At 37.3% G+C, this 19,431-nt stretch overlaps 1 protein-coding gene across 1 annotated transcript; it reads right to left on the bottom strand.

The window, feature by feature from the left end:
* Window positions 1–5,617: 5,617 nt before the first annotated feature.
* usp3 (ubiquitin specific peptidase 3) lies at window positions 5,618–16,227 on the bottom strand. Its single transcript, XM_036149508.1, has 15 exons — window positions 15,767–16,227; window positions 15,506–15,566; window positions 13,838–13,975; window positions 13,618–13,701; window positions 13,335–13,416; window positions 13,156–13,235; window positions 11,969–12,082; window positions 11,565–11,678; window positions 11,299–11,448; window positions 10,139–10,245; window positions 9,949–10,029; window positions 9,739–9,857; window positions 9,503–9,616; window positions 8,492–8,559; window positions 5,618–6,763 (listed from the first exon to the last, which is right to left on the bottom strand). The coding sequence occupies exons 1-15, from the start codon at window positions 15,855–15,857 to the stop codon at window positions 6,346–6,348; spliced, it is 1,821 nt and encodes a 606-aa protein (XP_036005401.1). The 5' UTR covers window positions 15,858–16,227; the 3' UTR covers window positions 5,618–6,345.
* Window positions 16,228–19,431: the final 3,204 nt, after the last annotated feature.

The following is a 19,431-nucleotide window of genomic DNA, read 5'->3' as shown; positions in this document are numbered from 1 at the left end:
TGACAATGAGCCGAGTTAGAATTTATCCTCTGATTGATCTTTGCTGTATCGTTGCTGCTACTTTAAATTTAAAATAGGGGTGCAGTTTCACACCAGAAGGCTGTATGAGTAAAGAGAAAACAGGGTTGTTAATGTGGCTTAGTGCTGGTTCTTTTTTAAAGAGAGACCAATTAATAACTTTGTGCAAAATGTGCACTAGAAAAAAATAAACGAGCAATGGAAACATAAACACATCTTAAATAATGATGACAATATTCAAGTTTGCAGGTATGAAAAGGAAAAGGGATCTTAATGGAAAATCCAGCCTGTTGTACAACAAACTAAAACAAGAGTAATTAATTGACCTCAGTACACACATACAGTGCTTTACAGATTTATTGTCAATCCTCTTAAAGATAAACAAAACGTTTTAAAACAAAATTATTTTTTATTCCACTCGCATTCTTAAAATGGGGGCAATATACCAATATACATAAAAAAAGGGATTTTAGGAAAACTTACCACTTCCACTGTTTTTGGCATCCTTACCTTCTGCAAAATAATGGTAGATGAAATATTTAAAAAAAATATTTCAGCAAAATTAAACTTTATTTTGTTTGCCGAAGCATCAAGGAACTTTCAAGTAGTAAGCCATAACGTCCTCCTTCTTTGTGGATCAATATGAGGGATCACAGAAGAATATTTACCCAATCTTCCATAAGAGGAAGACATGGTATTGAGGGAAGACAGAAATGCCATCCATGCATCCATCCATCCTTCCATCCACAAACAAAAATGTGATATAAAACATTTATATCAAAATAATTTCTCATTTTTGACCATTTAGTCTTTTCTGGACTTAAGTGGTATTTGGGGAAAATTTCAGACTGGACTTGAATCATATCTTCTTGAAGGTTTTTAATGAGCTCTGTTTAGCAGATGGTGCTGTAAAATCGCTTGTTATCAATTATCAATTATCAATTGTTTCAATTGTTCGTTTGACTTTGGTATTGTAGATCAAAGTCAAAAGTACTGATTCACGCTAGTTTTGGATAATATGAGATGCAATGTGTTGTTTTTAGTACATATTCTTATTTTATGTCTGCTGTTGGGGAAATATGAATGTAATAATTTTATTTTTATCAAGTTACAGCATTTGGTTTGTTTTAGGAGTTTGCTTTCAGGAAGGTTCTGTTGTTTTTAACCTTAGACAGGGAGAACAAATGGTCCTCCCAGATAAGGAATGCCTTGCCTTATCCAGCTGTGCATGAAGCTGGTGACTGATCACCATCCGCAATAAAACTTGCTCCCTTCTTTGTTTTCAACCCTCATGTTGAAAAATTCCTGAATCCTCCTGACCCGTTTTTGATGTGTGACAATAAAGGCAAAAGGACAGAGATGGCCCGGCGCAGACGATCCCAAACTGTCAGGGAGTAAAAGTTCTCCGTTTGGGTTTATCCTCTGTCCTCTTCTATAGAACAGTCTAAACTTGTGTTGTGTGGTTTTCGTTCTAGGATAACTGGGTTATTTATAATAACCCTAACATCTGCTTAAACCTGTGTTGTACCTCAGGGCTCCATTAAAGGCTTCTTCATCTTTTTCTTCATAGATGCTTTCTTTGGGAACTATTTTCAAAAGGCAAATGATCAGTTTTTGCTTTTTTGCTCACAGCCTTTAAATCTACTTGCCCATTCCAAGAAAACATTTGTAATATCCTTCTTGGGTTGCAAAATTATCTAAAAGGTTTAAAAAGACAGACGGAAATAAACATTCTACACCTGACTCAAAATGAAGCAAAAATTATTATATATTGGATATTCTGCTAACCTGAATATTGATCATGTTGTCATTGTTTAATTTAATTATTATACTAGAAACATATTTGATTTTTGACAGTGGTTCTGAAGTTGACAGATCAACTCTGTCGTACAGAAGAGATTTTATCAGCAAAGGCTCCTTTGTAAACTAAAGTTCTAAATTACATCAATGGGTTTTGAAACAGTAATTGATGTTTGTGCTAGATTTAACTTACAATACTGTAAGCTTGTTTCCTTCCTATAATCTCACCACATCCTTGCTCAAGTCTAACTTGCATCCTGTTGATTTGTTATGATCGCATTGACTTAAAAGTCTTAATAACATAGTGCATATTTGTCTCAACTGTTCCAGCCTTAAACTCTATCTAGAACTTCATAGACCTCATACTGGTTGTGGTTAGACAATCGTAATTAATGGCTGAAAAGTATCGGTGACCAAGTTTTCTCAGCGGTGGTGCCTAAATTGTAGAACAACCCGCCTTTGCACGTTAAAGCTGCACAGACAATGACTTTTAATCTGCTTAAAACCCACTTATGCTCTCTAACTTTAAGTTCTGGGTGAACAGGATATTTTAGCTTTTATTGTGCTTGTAATTGGTATTTCATAAAATATATTATCTGGTTTTCTTCGGTTGTTTTTCTTTGCATTTAACGTTTAAGTAACGTACCTTGTGCTAACACTTTGGTCATATACTGTTATAGATATACCATAGAGATAAAAGTTGATGTCTTTTTTAAATGTTGAAATAAAATACTGTAACATACATATGATAATTCAACCCAAATTAAAGTTACTTGATGGATTACTGTTGACAAGCTGTGAAAACCTTTTAGAGTTTCAAAGAATATCTCTGTCAAATTTGGATGCAGTTAAATCAGCGGTGGCATGTTGGCCAAAATTGTCTGGTTTAAATTAACCACAAGTGACATTTTTGTTGTTTATTTTGTATTTTACATACAAAACAACACAAAAACTAAAAACAGTTTTATCACAAGTTTTCAAATTTGTACCTGCTCTACCAAAAAGGAAATGAAAAATGAAATTGATGACATTTCAACAAAAGTCGTAGGATTAAAGAAAAGTGTCACGAGTTATTTAAAAACACTTTATTTAGCCATGTTTAATGAAATGTTGTGCCCAAGTTTGCTTTTGAAGTCCCATGCTGTGCAGTCAGTAAAATTAAAGCATAAAATTGTCATTAATGGAAATGCTTTTGTTGTATCAAAGAAGGTTTTGAAAGATCTCATATCAGTGCAAATGTACCCAAAAAGCGTTGTTTGCATCAACCACAAACAACATGTTTGTTTGCTTCAACCACCTGTGCTGGCTGTACCATCCTTGAATTGTGATCACGGGCCACACAGAATCATTTCTGAGACATGCGAGCCTAGCAGTGTTACACATTTTGATGATTTGGCAAAAAATAATCCTCAAATTAGAGTTTTTGAATGTTTTTGAATGTATATATATATATATATATATATATATATATATATATGTGTGTGTGTATGTGTGTGTTTGAGATAAAAAGGTCAAATGAAAGTTTCCTGCAACAAGCAACCTAAATCTTAATTAATTTTTCCTCAGCAGTTACCATTTACAATATAAAGCCGGCAAATCCTAATTACAGGAGTAAACAGCAGCAGCACTGGATGGTTGACACAAACCCTTCTGAGACGGTCGCATTCAAGATAATAACAAAGACAAATAACTTCCTAGCTCCACGCTGGACTGTTCAACATGTGAGTTAGAGTCACAGGCACACGCGGCGCTACGTAGGACTTTGCCTCAGGCGACCTGCTAAACTGTGACTCAGTGTGTTTGCTCAACTGGAGCACAGAGGATGTACTCATGCCAGAATGCCATTAGCCCACACGTATGTCACAACACGGCTTTCCAAGTATGTCCTGTTAAACTCGTTATCACCAGTCTGCTGATAGGAGAAAAAAAAAAAAAACATCTAGACAATAGGAAATGCCAATGTGGGAGGCTGATTACATGATGTACAGTGGCAAAATGTTCCTAACCAGACCTGTGAGGCAACCAGAACAACATAATGGGAACAAATTATTAGCACACAGAAATCAAGGTCCACATGAAAGAGAAGAAAAACCCCACTTGTTTCGTTAATGGAGAGGAGGGATGGAGAAGCGAGCTCGCAGCCACCTGTGAGAGGGCAACTAAGAGCAGCTGTTCCTCTGCATACAGGAGTGCTTGTTCCTGCCACAGGGAGAGGGTTCACTGGTTGGCACGTGTGCAGAGGGCAACTGTGTGTGTGTGTGTGTGTGTGTGTATGTGCGACTGGCGTGGACAGAGATCTTTGCTGGCGGCCAAAGACAAGCCACATATATATATTTTAAAAAAGCCCGGCACAAAATAAGGTCATTCTGCTCCAGAGCCTCACTCCACCAGGTCAAGGGCTGGTTAGCATCAGAAGGTAGAATAGGAAAAGTGGAGCAATTGTAAAGGAGGCAAATGCAGAACAGCCAATCTATAGTATTAGAATTATTGTAAAATTCAAATGTTGAATAAATGTCCCTCATTAAAAGTCAGGGACAATAATTTTTTTTCCAGCCTAAAGATATATCTATATCTATACATATCTATACATCTATCTATCTATATATATATATATATATATATATATATATATATATATATATATATATATATATATATATATATATATATATATATACACACACATATATATATGTATTATATATATATACATATATATATATATATATAATTTTTAGATTTTAAAGGTGCAGCCAAGTAAAAATGTAAAAAATATGTATGAAATTAATTTCAGTGTTGAATTCAAAAAGTGTAACTCAAAGGTTTATTGCACAGTGATACGTCTTAAGTTCTTAATTTTAAGGTAATTTTTATTATGGTTTACAAATACTGACCTAAATTCAGTTTCTCTTTCAATTATAATATTACATGAGACTAACATAATTGATGTGGCAGAAACAGGGGGAGGTCTGGAGGACGAGTGGAGGGGCACAAAATACAAGTTGCTTTACAGTCCAGTGAGAAATTTCCAGTCAGTGATGACGTGCGCAGCCATGTTCTCTGCTGTTTTATGAAGTCTTAATTCAGTGCTGCCATCTACCAGAAAATATAGAGCACTTCTTTATTCCCTCTGCTCACCAGCTTACTGGAGCTGCCTTTATTTTCCAAAGGGACTTGGCTCCTAGCAGAAGTACCAGTGCCTGCTTTAATGAACATGGTATAATTTTGCTTGACTGAAACTGCCAAACTCTCCTGATCTAAACCCCAACGAGAATCTGAAGGAGGAAGATGAGAGGAATGGGACCCAACAATGCAGAAGACCTGAAGGCTGCTTGTAAAGCTACCAGAGTTTCATTAACACCTCGGCTGAGTTACGGTTTGATCTCCTCCATTCAGCCCTGCACTGATGGAGCAATTCATACAAAAATGTTTTGAGAGCTTTACCCAATACTGTATAGAACAGAGATATACATTAATAAGCCCACATTTTTGCATAAGGAAGCCTTTTAGTATTAGTATTTTATAATATTCTAATTTTCTGAGAAAACTGAATTCTGGATTTTAAGAAGCTAGATGCCATATTCATCGAGAGGAACAAAACTGAAACTTTTAAGACACACCACTGTGTCAGTTTTACTTTTTTGAGATTCTGAAATAAAGCTTTGATGATACTGTAATTAAGACGCATGTAAAATGCCTTTAAAAAGGTCTTTAACCTCGGATATATAGACACAATAGCCCCTGGTTAGAGCAGAAACAGGATTCAGATGTAATAATAAAAAAAAAAACATTACACTAATGTATGAATGAACATTTTCATTGCATTCAGTCATGGCAGCACTAGCCGATACATATTTAACGGTGAATTTCATTAGGTCCTGTGACTGATCATTTAGAGCAACGTAAACGTTAAAATGATTCTCCACCACCAATACTGACAAAACAAAAGGATCACATCTTTTATACGGCTGGTGGTGAAGAAGAAGGGAAATACAAACTAAAAGCCCGATTAAAACACTCCAATTCAAATACATGGCAGTATAAACACTAAATACCCACCGACACCTGGAAAAAGAGAGCAACTTGATTTAAAGTGTTGGAAAATACAAAATTAGAAACTTCAAAAAAAAAAAAAAGGAAACAACAGAACAGTGCGATATATTCACAATGACACTGCGGTGATACAGTTTCTACTGAACGCTGGACCGCCTGAGGTTTCCCAAGGTTCAAGCTTTACTTCATTATTATAAACAATAACCTTTGGAATCTATTACATACACAGAAAAGTCTATGACAAGGTTACAAATTATAAAAGAAACAGAAACAAAACTAAATTCAAAAACACTTAAAAACATACAAAAAAGCAGCAAGTCAAACATGAATATTTCAAACACGTCATCAACTCAAGAAACGGGCGTGATGAACGGGGGAGGATAAACTCTACGGACAGTCGAGCACTGTGACGTTGAGGTGAAACCAAAATGGAAGGAAAGCTAAATCTGAGGCAGCGGGTCATGGCCGCCTGAATCATGGCGCAGCGGCTGGTATAGGGTGGCGAGCTTCCTCCGTCCCGGTCTGCTCCGAGGCGTCTCTGTCGGCTGCGGCCTCCTCCGGCGCGGTCTGCGTGTCTGCCGCCTTCTCGTCCAGGACGTTTGTCTGCGTTGCTGCGGCGTCCATCACAGACGCCTCTGCGACCTCGCCCCCAGAAACCACGCCTGCCGCAGCGCAGTCCGTGGCTGCCGTGCCCGCATCGGGCTGATTTGTGGCGCTGTGGTCAGTGGGGGTCGTGTCTACAGCCCCTTGACCAGTCCTCTCAACGTAAAAGAGGATGTAGGCCTTGGCTTTCTTCACCGTGTCCTCATTGGTCAGAGTCACTGTGCTGTCGTTGAAGTGGTACCAGTGGCCCTCGTGGCTGCCGTATGCCGTGTAATGCCCCGATCCAACCCTGTGAACACACGGACACGCATCACGTTGTACCTTCAGGATATTTTTTTTTTTTTTTTTTTTAAACAGATTCGTCTACTGCTGCTGGGGTAACAGGGGGGCGCACATCCTGACGGTACAGCGGTGGCACAACGCTGCCACTTAGAGGCCATAACTGAGATAGCAACAAATATCTGAACACATTTTTAACGTTTGGTGATTTCAGTTCTAAACTTCAGCGGTCCACAAAACCTGTAGCAGGCTGTCATCAATAAAATTCAGTGATTTAAATTTTTGGTTAAATGATGTTTTCGTGGAAAGATTTCACTTTTAAAGCCTAGAACCAGCCATGCTTCCTAAGCTGCTTTTGAAATGAGCACATTGGAAGTAAGGCATATGCCCAGAGACAAGGAATATCATATCTTATAGCTGCAAAAACGAATCGATAATCATCGACGATTAAAAGTGTTGGCAACGGATTTCATCATCGATTCGTTGTGTTGCGTGATTAATACGTCACTCGTCACGTCGCTGAGCCGTTTATCTCCCCTGCAGGCGGCCGTCAATGCTGGCTGGCAGCAGAGCGATGTAAACAAAGCGAGGCGGAGGCGGTATTTTCAAATGCTGCTTTTTTAAAGTAAATTCAACAAATGAAGACGCAATATACGATTCGAACCAAGTCCTCAAAAGATAGAGCGCACTTCACAAAACCAAAAAAATATATGTTTACATGCCCAATGACCTCTGATCAGATTAAAATGTGTTGGGATCAAAAAAAAAAAAGAAGGTATCTTGATAGCACTGTTTATTTGGGCTCAAAATCAAATAATCTGACCATGACGTGCGTTTACTTGCACCAAGCTTTATTCAAAGTGGGAACTCTCTGACATCTCAATCAGAATACAGTTTCATTCTGGTGGTAATAATTTGTTGATTATACTTTAAGTTTTCATTTGCAGACAAGGTCTGAGTGAAGGTATTGTATAGGAGAGAGGAGCAGGGCTCTAAACTAACCTTTCAAGTATCAAGAGTCTTTATAGTTGTTATGTAACCATAATAAAATCTTGGCGAGACACTCAGAATGATAAGAGGCAGACCTGAATTAAAAACTCTTACAGAAAAACAAGACATAAGAGTCTCTAAAGGACACTCAAACATGTAAAACCCTCAGAAAAAATAAAAAAGTATTAAATATCCAACAGCCCTTTTGACTCTTTAAAGAAAAATTTGAAAAACCTAATAGAATAAATAAGTTGTTGGAAGAAAAATATGTAGAAGAACAAATGTAGCATGCAGTATTTACATAAAATGCAGCTTGTGCTGAAACAGTCTGAAATGGGCTGGTGGTTTATTTGATTGTCAGAAGTGGTGTTTTTGCTCTGGTTGCATTGTTATGCCCAATTATTTCCCCCCTAGGTGCACGAGTTCAAGGGGAAGGCTCAATCAAACCGCATTTGACAGCCCAGTGTTACAGCTTCACTTTTGTTTTGTTAAATTACTGTTCATATAGACAACGTTAACTATTAAATGATTGACTAACAATCTAGTCAGAATAAGCTTCCTTTATGTGAAGCAAAAATATTAATTCCCTAATATTGTAACAGAACACTGAAGTAGCAACATTTGGACTGTCAGATTAATCGATTATTAAAACAATGGTTAGTTGCAGCCCTAATCTTTTTCCACGGCTAACATAATGACTTGCATAAGTCATGAAGTTAAGCCTGAATGATGCAAAACCTTGACTCACCCAGATCCATGATGCACCACGACAGCAGCGAGGTCATACACGCAACTTCCTGGTAACGTGTTCTCAGGCTGCACAGCAAAAAGAAGCAAAAGGAAAATTTAAATAAACTATTAGTGATTTTTTTCAAAGGGCAAAATGTTTGCAAAAGTCATATTTTGGGATTTCCTTTTATACTTCCGACTTTTTTGTGCACAAGATATTATATACAAAGGTTTTACCTCAAAATACTGTTTCCAAACCAAACAACTAATTGAATACAATCTAAAGCATTTTTTTTTATTTTAATTTGAGATTAAAGAATAAGGTATTTTGCATACTGGGCCACAATTAGCAGAATAAATCTTAAAACAAGAACTGTATGAGAAAAATCAATGGTATGGGTTACAGACACAATAGCACAGATTTAAACGTTGAATTTTATACCAAAATTTAAATATAGGAAGCAATGTCGAGCACAAGCACACAAATAAAGCCGAATCCTATTTATCCACTGACGGCAATTCTTAGCCTTCAAACCAACATTTCCAACTCATGTGGCAAAAAACAAAAATCTTACTGAATATGTTATACCGGTACCAACATGTTCAGCAGGATTATTCTTAATGCGGTTTAGTTTGCGGTTGTGTTTCTAAACATATATCAAGCCAACATTGTCTTTTTTCATTGGTATACCTACACAGACCAACACTGACCTACTACCTCCACAGGAAGGCATCCAGAGGACATTTTGAACTGATCAAGCCACCTCAGCTGACTCCTCTCACAAAACTTCCATAGCAATCTCACAACAACCAGAACCTATATATTTTCATTAAATTTTTTTTTTAAAAAGCAATGACTCTGATGCAGAGTCACTTCTTTCTATTATGAGACTGATTTTCAGTGTTTGTAAATGGCAGTGAGATAAGTACCCATGATCTGCGCATCTATTTTTTAACAAAAAAAAAACAAACACTGAAATTATAAAAACTACATTAAATTCTAATGGTTATTACGCTGTTTTGAGCTCACCTCCAGTAGGAAGCCCCTCATGTCCAGGCCTTTCAGTGGAAACTCCACATAAGTGTCCACCTTGTTTCTCAGAAAGGCAGTCCAGTGGAACCGTTTGAGGTGCAGGCACAAGACCTACATTGCAAAAAAAACAACAACAAAAAAAAAAAACCTTCTTTGTCACACAAGCTTTGAATGATAAAGATAAAAGAACCAACCCACTCATTAAGTCCAAAACAAACATGTCTGCCTCCCACCTTTGGCAGCTTCTGGATCCAAAACTTCTTCGTCGATTTCTGTCGCTTTTTACACTTGTGGCAGTAATATAGCTCTGTTTCATCAAGTTCTTCGAGGTCAGTGAAGCTACGTAAGCAGTCTGCAACAAATCAAAAAACAATGGTGCTTTAAAACCCAGCAAAAAAAAAAAAAAAGAATGCCTAATAAACGGTTATCTTTGACAAACTTACCACGTAAAGTGCAGGTAGGACCTGGCTCCTGGTCCTTACTTCTCTTTTGTCTGAACTGACTGGGAATGTCCAAAGACAGATCTGAGACAACAACAATGGGGAAGGGTAAAAAAAATATTTAGTTTGATGAATAAAAGTTGTCCTCCCAAAATAAATGAAAATCTGAGGGATGGAAAAAAGCTCATCTTACCAAGAAACGGGTCAAACTTTCGCGATTCGGTCCCACATATCAGGCAGTTAACTTCATTCTGAAGTATACCGCCGAAGATAGACGTGACGACGCTGGAAGTCCCGTTTCTGCACAGAAACAGACAGACGTTGATATTAGTTAACACCGAGGGATTCTTTTGATCTCATTAGAGGATACACAAAAGATGCCAGATTTTGCAAATGAGCCGTTCAGACATATTAGGCTGGATTCTGAAAGATGCAATTATGCACCAACAAATTATCTAAACTGCTTCATATATTAATAAAATCATTAAAGTAAAATGACAAAAATATAGCTAATGATGAATAATATAAAACCTAAATGGGGAAAAAAAGTTCATGACCACATAACGGATGCAGAAATCTTGACGTAAAGTGTTACAGCTGCAGTTTTGCATTTATAAATTTATAAATATTCCAGCACAGAGCCAACATTTGTCATGGTTTTAACACAAGTCAGGTTTCAAAACGGCAAGAAATAATAAAGTCATTTTGATGAGATGCCAGAGGAAATACCGGAGTGACCGGAGGTTGTACCAGCTGTATGCGTCACAAAGTTGCTGAGCACTGCCAGTCTGCTGGCTGCAAAAGGGGTCCGACACTTTTCCCTTGTTTACAAAAAACACAAATCGGGCCGTTTGGAAATATTTCCACTTGCAAATAACACAATCAGTCATGATGTGGAAACAGAAGGAGCCCCATCCATCTTTGTCATTAAAGTAACTGCTTTGAAACTACTCTCGCCAGGCCATGAACGCGCCGTGTCTGTTCGCATGCAGGATCTCTACGCGAGCTAATTAACTAGCCTGTTATACATGTATTATTACTCTATAGCTAGCAGAACAGCAAAAAGGGCAAGCATTCTGTGCAGTAAGCATTTAAAAAAAAAAACACTGGGATGGTAAGAACGGTTCCATGAATTTGTAGCCGAAATTCTACTGCAAACATAAGGAACCATGTCTATTGGGAATTTCTGCTCCCAATACACACAATTACATCATATCATACATTTTTGGTTTAATTACTGTCGTTTTCACTCGAGGTTATATAGTACCTTGAGAATCTCGCAATGCTTCATTGCTTCCGCCCAACGACTTAAAAGAAAACGTACATAAGTTAAACAGACTTAAACAGACTCACATGCAGCATTTACTGTCTGTGGTGGAGAGTCTGACGCCATCCTGAGGCGAGACGGGGTAAGACGCCCCGTTGCGACTGTATTGGAGCTCCCTGTGGAGGTGGTCCAACAGGTAACGCATGAATTCATGAGCATCCTGCTGCTGATAGCCCCTGTTAAAAAAAAAAAAACACACACACAAAGACTTCAATCACAGCTGTGTAAAAATAACGATACATATTGTGTAAGAGTGCTAGCGATTAAATTTGGTTTCTTTGTACATTGTTACCTGAAACTGGGCATGATTTTCCATATGGCGTAAAATAAGGAGTCGGGACTAAAGGCGGTCTGGCTTCCTTGCCACAGGGAACAAAGAGTTTTCCTGAATTCCTCCACCAAGGAGCTGCTCCAACAGAAAACAGCCTTATTTACAATGTTGCTTAGTCCGAAACAATACCACATAAAACCTAATACTAGGCTGCATAAACAAAGTTATTGTTTAAGATAATCTGACATTTTACTCAGTAGTACAGTGCTTTTTTTTTTTTTTTCTTCCCCCGCAGCACCAAAAAACAACTTATTTTGTTTGTTTTACATGACTGGCCAAAAGTAATTTGGTTATGCTGTTTTACTTGGAGTAAAATGGCAGATTTAGGCCCAACAAATTCTCCCTCCTGCAGAAGAGGACCTTACACACTGTTGTCCCCCTGGCTGCGGGTGTGGTACATCCTTCTTCCTGCCGTCTTGCCGCTGCGCAGGGCTACAGCGGGCAGCTCCTTGAAATAACAGCTGAACTGCTCGATGTTGCTGTCAAAGGGAGTACATTTTGTCAAAGCAGTAAACGTAGCACGAATACAGTGAATTTAATAAAAATAAATAAAAAAAGAGCCAAATAATCAATTAAAAAAAAAAAAACTTTACATTTAAGAAGAAAGAAATTACACATTCCGTTGTTTTTACTCGGCGTGTTTTGAATCCATTATATAATCCTGTAACTGTGAGGCAAGAGCACTCATCAGTAGGAAAACCTGGCCTTGACCGTGTCCTGTTTCTAAGCAGCCTCTGTAATGTCCCCGCCTGTGCCACAGACTGTATTAATAAAGGCTGACTGGTCATGGGGCCCTGGCTCTACTGGGCCAGAACTGCTGATTTGCGTTGTAAAGCCAGCTGGCCACACACGCTTACCTGAGAGTAGGGCTGAACGATTTTGGAAAATAATCTAATTGCGTTTTTTTTTCTTAATATTGAAATTTAATGCGATTTTTTCCCCAGTTTAATTTATCATGTCTTTTTAAACATATACAAACAACAAATCAATCTGTTTCCTCGCTGTGCAGATTAGTTGCTAAAAGACCCACAGCATCTAAACTCAGAGCAGAAATGATTGCGTTCTGCCTACAATATATTTCAACCAAAATTGCAATTTTGACTTTTCTCTGTGTTAACCACAAGCAACAAAAATGGCCTCTAAATAAAGATGTTTGTAAACAAGGACTATTTAAAACAAGAACTGTTAATGTTTCTATTAATCAGAATATTATTCAAGAGAACAGCTTTTAGTTGATTTGGACATCGATCCTTGTTGAACATAAAGTCCAACCAACAAACAAGTTTATGTATTAAACTGATTGACCTGTACTTAATGCTATGTATGATTATATAAACTCTAAAACAAGTAATAAAGTTAGATTATCTCACTGCTGCAACTGTCTTCCCTTCCATGTGGAGGCAAACACACTTTAAACATTTTACTGACACCTAATGGATGCGTCTGATTCACTAATTGTTAAATAGCCAAAAATGGCAGACTCTGCAATTTAGAAATAGCGTTTTTTTAAATCGCGATTATATTGAAAATGCGATTAATTGTTCAGCCCTACCTGAGAGACTGCAGGATGGCATTCATGAAGCACGTGTTGCCCAAGTTGCGCAGACCAGTCGCCCCCACAGCCACTCCTTCCTGAAAGAGGTGAAGCCGAGCGTTAGCACGTCAGTGAGTGCGCTTTGACGTGGAAGTTTTATAGAACAGGATCTACGTTCCAATATTAATACTACTTACATTGTCTTTTAACAGCTTTCCATCTGCAGCTGGGATTTCTAGAAGTTTTCTCTTCCTCTGTCTGTCCCCCAAAATCAACGAACTGCAAAAAGCATTAGGTTGATATTGTTTTTAACAGTATACTGTATGTGAGAATTTTTTATTTTTTTTACTGAAACATAAAAACTCCACATCTTATCCTACAGAGATTTATTTAGTCAAATATTTTCGGAGCTGTAATTAGAGAATAAAAAAATGGATTGAATAGAATTTTTTAAGACTATTATTGAATATTATTACTTACTTTTCCAAACTCTGCAGATGTTCTCTCACCTTCTGCACATGCCCATGTTTGGTGTCATTGACAACAAAGTCATCACATCTGTAACTATATATACAAAAAATTATAAGCAGTCACAAGTATTAAACCAACTAGAATTTCTGAGAAATCTGTGCAGCATCAGCAACTCTTGGGATTTAAAGAAACGTAAAACGTGACGACGTTTGTCAGCGGGAGCACTCACCAAAATACACTGAAGTTGCTGCAGTCCATGCAGACAGAATGATGGGTTTTATCCTTCTCCTGTTTTTCACTCTTCCTTTGACAAATACCGGGGCCTTGGTTCTCTTCAAAGTGTTTCTTAGCATGCCCGTTGACATATCTATAAAAACGATTAGTCATTTTGTTATGAAAAACATAATTAGAAAGTAAAGACCTTTGTTTTACATTGTTGTCATTTTTTATTATAATAATCTTTATTTGTCATTGCAACATATATTCCAATGAAACATGTCCTCTGCATTTAACCCATCCTTTAGGGAGCAGTGGGCTGCCACTGTGCAACGCCTGGTGAGCATTCTGGCGTCTTGCTCAGGGACCCAGAGTGGCAGTGGAACCCAGAACCTCCGAGAAGAAATCGCAATACTCTAACCACTAGATCACCACTCTCCGCCTATAAGGTCCACACCAAGTATATTTAAATATTTTGTTGAATTAGGAATGATTTTAACAGTGCGTTGAGATTATCCTTATGGGAATATTCTATGTTTGATTAAGGAATTAGAATATGCTTCGGGATTAAGACCCTGCCTTCTTCCTAAATGCCTCATTTTTTGTTTTTATTTAAGTTTAATGGTTCAAAGAAAACTAGTTTTTATCTGATATGGAATCAAAGCATCTGATTTCGCCACCCGACACTTCCTAGTAAGTCATACGAGTGAGACAGGTTACTGAATTTTGATTGATTCATGGCAGCGACATTTGAAAAATTATGCAGTTGAGTTGTTGTTTTTTCCCCCTCAGAGATGTGCACACAACATGCAAGGAAGAAAAACTGTTCAATATTGAAATTAAATGATTGTATATTTTTCACATAATAGTAATGATTAAACAAATCTATTCATTTTTGTAAGATTCTGTGCTGGTAATGAACAACCACAAAAAGATGCAGCAAAAAAAAAAAAATACAAGTTTTGGAAGCAAAAGCCAGTCAGGGTTTTGCAGGGGAAACTGTCCATGCAATTAATTTATTAAACATGGTTTAAGATCTGTTATATCTGAGTGTATTTAAGACTTCCAATGGCCTAAAATTAGATTAGATTAGATTAGATTAAATTCAACTTTATTGTCATTTACACAGGTACAGGTACAAGGCAACGAAATGCAGTTTAAGTCTAACCAGAAGTGCAATAGCAGCAAGTGCAGGATAAACAATGGTTCCATAAGTACAGGACATGGGTTTTTACTGAATAAATATAGAGATGGATACTATTATAAACAGAATTTTACTGATAGATTTGTCCTATGAGTATAATATATTGATAACTAGTACTGTGAACTAAATTTACAGCTGCATATGTACCAAATATAATATACAGATGGATATTACTATGAGTAGAGTTTTACAGATGTATTTATTTATTTATAAACGCAGCAAAAATGACACCTTGCCAACTATTTTGTTGATTTTAAATTATGCCTTGAGCTGATCAGATAATTTGGCCTACACTCTATCCTGACATTTTTTTTTTTTTTTTTTTTTTTTTGCTGTCATTGTTTTGTCTTTTATGTTGCAATTGTTTCAAACGTAAACTACTTTATAAAAAAAAAATATTACAAGTATTAGACATCAGATAAACTGATATATATATATATATGTTTAATAGCAACAACAACAAAAAAAGCTACTTACCGCCCACAGTGAACCATCATACAGGTAAGGCAAACCCACGGGCTTTTATTCGACCTGCAAACTGAACATAAAGAAACATGACTGTAAAACAATGGGGGTGCTGTGGATTTGACCTTTTTTCCCCCCAGTGGTATCACAGATTGTGATTTGCCCTTACGAGGAGTCTGAGCTGCGCGTAAGGATAAAGAACCCCATGGTTCACTAACTAAACCACCTTTACACGAGCTCGCACGCGGAACCGAGACAAAACACGGCTCTTACCATTACAGCACCAGGAGGACGGGGTACCGTTAGGGAACCTGGAGGAATCGGTGGCACAGCCTACGTTAGAGCTCAGATGAGGGCACTCCATCAGCTTCACGGCTCTATGATCAAGAACAGCACCAGCGCTACCAGGATCCGGACTCTTGCGAGGAGGGGGGAGAGATAAAAACAACCTACAGCGACACCAACTGCACCCCGGCTAGCTAACAATAGTTAGCCAATTAACCCGAAGCGGCTAGCGAGTGCACGTTTTTCCTGTCTCCGCCAACGCCGACGCGTTAGGTGAGCGCTAGAGCTGTGGCACCTTTCAGACTGAGAGTTCACATGAAACAGGCCCCTGGCGGTTTCCACCCACGCACATTGTAAGGTAGCACGGTAACGATATCTTTGGTGTTTACGCTGTAGGTAACTACCGCTGCTGGCCACAGATATAACTCTAGGAAGTGACGTACATTCCGCACCGGCTCGCGCTGGTTTTCATCTTGAAAAGCCTCCGAGGAAAACGCCTCAGCACTTCCGTCCTTGTAAAAAAACAAAAAACAAAACAAAAACATAAAAAACATGTGGCTGTTTAGCCAGGTTCGTCGTCCAAGAGGTCTTACCATTTATTTAGAATTAATGCTTTCAGACCGTTTGTAAGCGCCATATTAAATAAAACGTTGCTAGTTTGAGCTGAAAGTTCCCCTTCCGACATGGTATGGCAGCACGTTGTGACATATAATCAACCCATTGGCTCCCATCTTTTAACATGTTTAAACATCAATAATACCGTTCTTCCAAGTCAAACTCATAATCTTAACAGTCGAAATTGAAACCAAGAAATATATATTGCCCAAAGGATTCGCTCACCAGCCTTGACATATGTTAAGAATTGACCACCTCCAGTTTTAACATATTTAATCTCAAAGGCAGAGGGATCTTACAGCTCAGTACTGGTCTCTGATATGACCTCAAGTGACAGCCATAGTGTTCAATATGACGTTGCGTTGGTCCACCATTGGCAGCTTTAACAGCTTCAACTTTTCACAAGATTTTGGTGTGTTTATGGGAATTTTGGACCATTCGTTCAGAAGCACGTTTCTGAGGTAAGACTGATGTTGGACGAGAGGCCTGGCTCTCAGACTCATTCCAAAGCCAGGGGTTATCAAGTGGAGGTCAGGACTCGGTGCAGGGTGGTAAAGGTCATCCACACCAAACGTTTTATGAACTTTACTTTGTACACTGGTTCACAGTCATAAAACTGTTCCCACAAACTTGGGAGCAAGAAACCCTCCAAAAACCAGGTTTTTTGGTTTGCTGAAACATTCAGAATTACTTTCACTTGAACTAAGGGGCCAAGTCCATCTCCTGAAAAACAACACCACACCCCAATCCCCCCTCTACCAAACCTTTGACTTTGCAAAATATAGTCAGACAAATAGCGTTTCTCCAAACCAGGATTTGTTCATCAGGTTGACAGATGGAGAAGTCTGATTTGTCACTCCAGGGAACACGCCTCCACTGCTGAAGAGTTGGGTGCTTTACACACTGTGTCCGATTCACTGCATTGCAGCTTGGTGATGCTGCATGGCCTGGATGAAGCTGTTTGGACATGGAAACTCATTCCATGAAACTTTCTACGCACTGTTCTTGAGTACAAATGTACATTCAGTTAAAATCACTTTTTGAATACCAAAAGATATCAAATAAAGTTCTTCAATGATATCTGTACTGTTATATAATTGCACATCCTTGTTTAATTTTGGTAAATTGGGTAATGTGTATCTTTTATTTCTACTTATTTGCATTCTTTTTTTCTCTATATCTCTCACTTGTTGTTTTAATTTTCTGCTTTTGTTTTGATTCAATTTCTTTCTTGTTTCGACCTAAATGTGCGTCTGATCATATATATTTTTTTAGGTTGCATCCATCCATCCATTTTCAAATATGTCTATCCCTTGTGGGGTCACGAAGGGTGCTGGTGCCTCTCCAGCTGTCAATGGGCGAGAGACAGGGTACACCATGGACAGGTTGCCAATCTATCGCAGGGCTTTTTTTTTAGGTTATTTATTCATCTATTTCCATGGCCTTCTATATTTTACTTTTTTATATAAATTTTGCTTGTTTTTGTCCAGTTTAAAAATGTTCCAAAATATTTGAAAATCGTACATGAACACAATCACTAACCAAACGCTGATCAAGATTTCACAAAGGCTATGGGTTGGTTATCTTTCCCTTTAATATTGTTCATTATTATTGACTATAAGACAGATTAAAAAAGAGGATAATATGAAGACAAAGGACCTTTATATAATGTAAATAGAATATTTATGGTATATTTATTCATTGACTGTTTAATGCCACAAGGCTCCAATATCCTAAAAGCTGTAAGTAAAAAACCTGATGTTGGTTTGAACTGACTCATCTAAGTTCCTGTTATGTTCTTTTATACGTAAAAGCCAAAATGTAGACGAACGTCCAAATAAATGCAACAATGCAGAACATCACACCACAAAGATTCACATTTATATTTTCTGTTTTCTGGTCAGAATGTAATGGCTAATTGTTGTGTTGCAGAGTTGTTGCTTTGTACTTAAATAGTTATCAAATAATATTTACAATACAACAATAATAATTAATGAATTGACACTGGCATAAACACGAACTTCAAAAGGAAATGTATTGAAGATGAAAACTTTACCTTCTTTGAACCCTGCTGCAATCCAAACAGTATATAAAGCACCCCAAATAAGTCCTAAGTGGACTTTGGTAAACAAAACAGAGAATACAGATTTTGACAAATTCATAATAAAGACAAGTGTTGCATGTTTACAGCATCTTGGCTCAGTAATGGAAAGATTCACATTAAGACGTTTGCAAGAACCTTTACAACATTCAGCAAAATCAGAATACATTTTTCAAATCCAAACAATAACCAATGTACCAGCAAACATTTAAAACTACATGAGAACACATTGTACATGTATTTAAGGTTGTTTCTGTTTGTGTGTTTTACAACTGCTAAGAATGAAAAAAAATTATTAAAACAAAATACTAGACATTGTAAAAAGTGGGATTTTCAAGAAAAACAATATTTTTATTGTTTTACTAAGTTTGTTTATTTCTGGTTATTTTGCATGTTGTGTTTAAGGTAACAATTATTTTGATTTAATTACATGGTAATCATCTAGATTTATAAATGTGAGAAAATGGTTTAGAAAATTTTAATCCAGAATATCCTTTTGCATGTTAAAATAAGAACAATAACAAAACTTACACAGAACTCTAATTAGAAATGCCAGTGGATTTTCTCTTGTTAAAAGGGAACTTTGAATGTAGTCCTCTGTGACAAAAATTATGTATTTTGTTCTAGGACACAAAAAAATTGTTCTTTATTGCAGCCAGGTAAAAAAAGATGCTATGGTTTGCTGTGGAGATCATTTCAATCACACCTTCCTGAAGAGGCAATTCGGTTTTGGGGTCCTTGCTCTTCCCCCCGGCCTTCTTCTTTTCTTTCTTTTTCATAAAGGAGTGCAATAAATGGTCAAATACAAGGATGGACCTTTTCAATATAATTTTTTTGGTATTTTATAATAATTTTTTTATACGATAGAAGTTCGTATTTGTGAAAAGGAAGGAAAAGAGTATTGGATATTTTATTTATTTATAAAAATCTGAAAAGT

This window comes from Fundulus heteroclitus, chromosome 2 (assembly GCF_011125445.2).
Source record: "Fundulus heteroclitus isolate FHET01 chromosome 2, MU-UCD_Fhet_4.1, whole genome shotgun sequence".
Lineage (NCBI taxonomy): Eukaryota > Metazoa > Chordata > Actinopteri > Cyprinodontiformes > Fundulidae > Fundulus > Fundulus heteroclitus.
The sequence above is the reverse complement of the archived record's forward strand: the minus strand, read 5'-3'. Positions and strand labels throughout refer to the sequence as shown.

What these genes read in the sequence shown, in the direction of transcription:
- usp3 (XM_036149508.1), bottom strand. Translation starts at nt 15,857, where the DNA reads ATGGAGTGCCCTCATCTGAGCTCTAACGTAGGCTGTGCCACCGATTCC. An exon ending in GTCCTCCTGGTGCTGTAATG is followed by an intron (nt 15,567 to 15,766) that starts GTAAGAGCCGTG and finishes CTTTATGTTCAG; the next exon opens with TTTGCAGGTCGAATAAAAGC. An exon ending in GTGGTGCATCATGGATCTGG is followed by an intron (nt 6,764 to 8,491) that starts GTGAGTCAAGGT and finishes GTGTGTTCACAG; the next exon opens with GGTTGGATCGGGGCATTACA.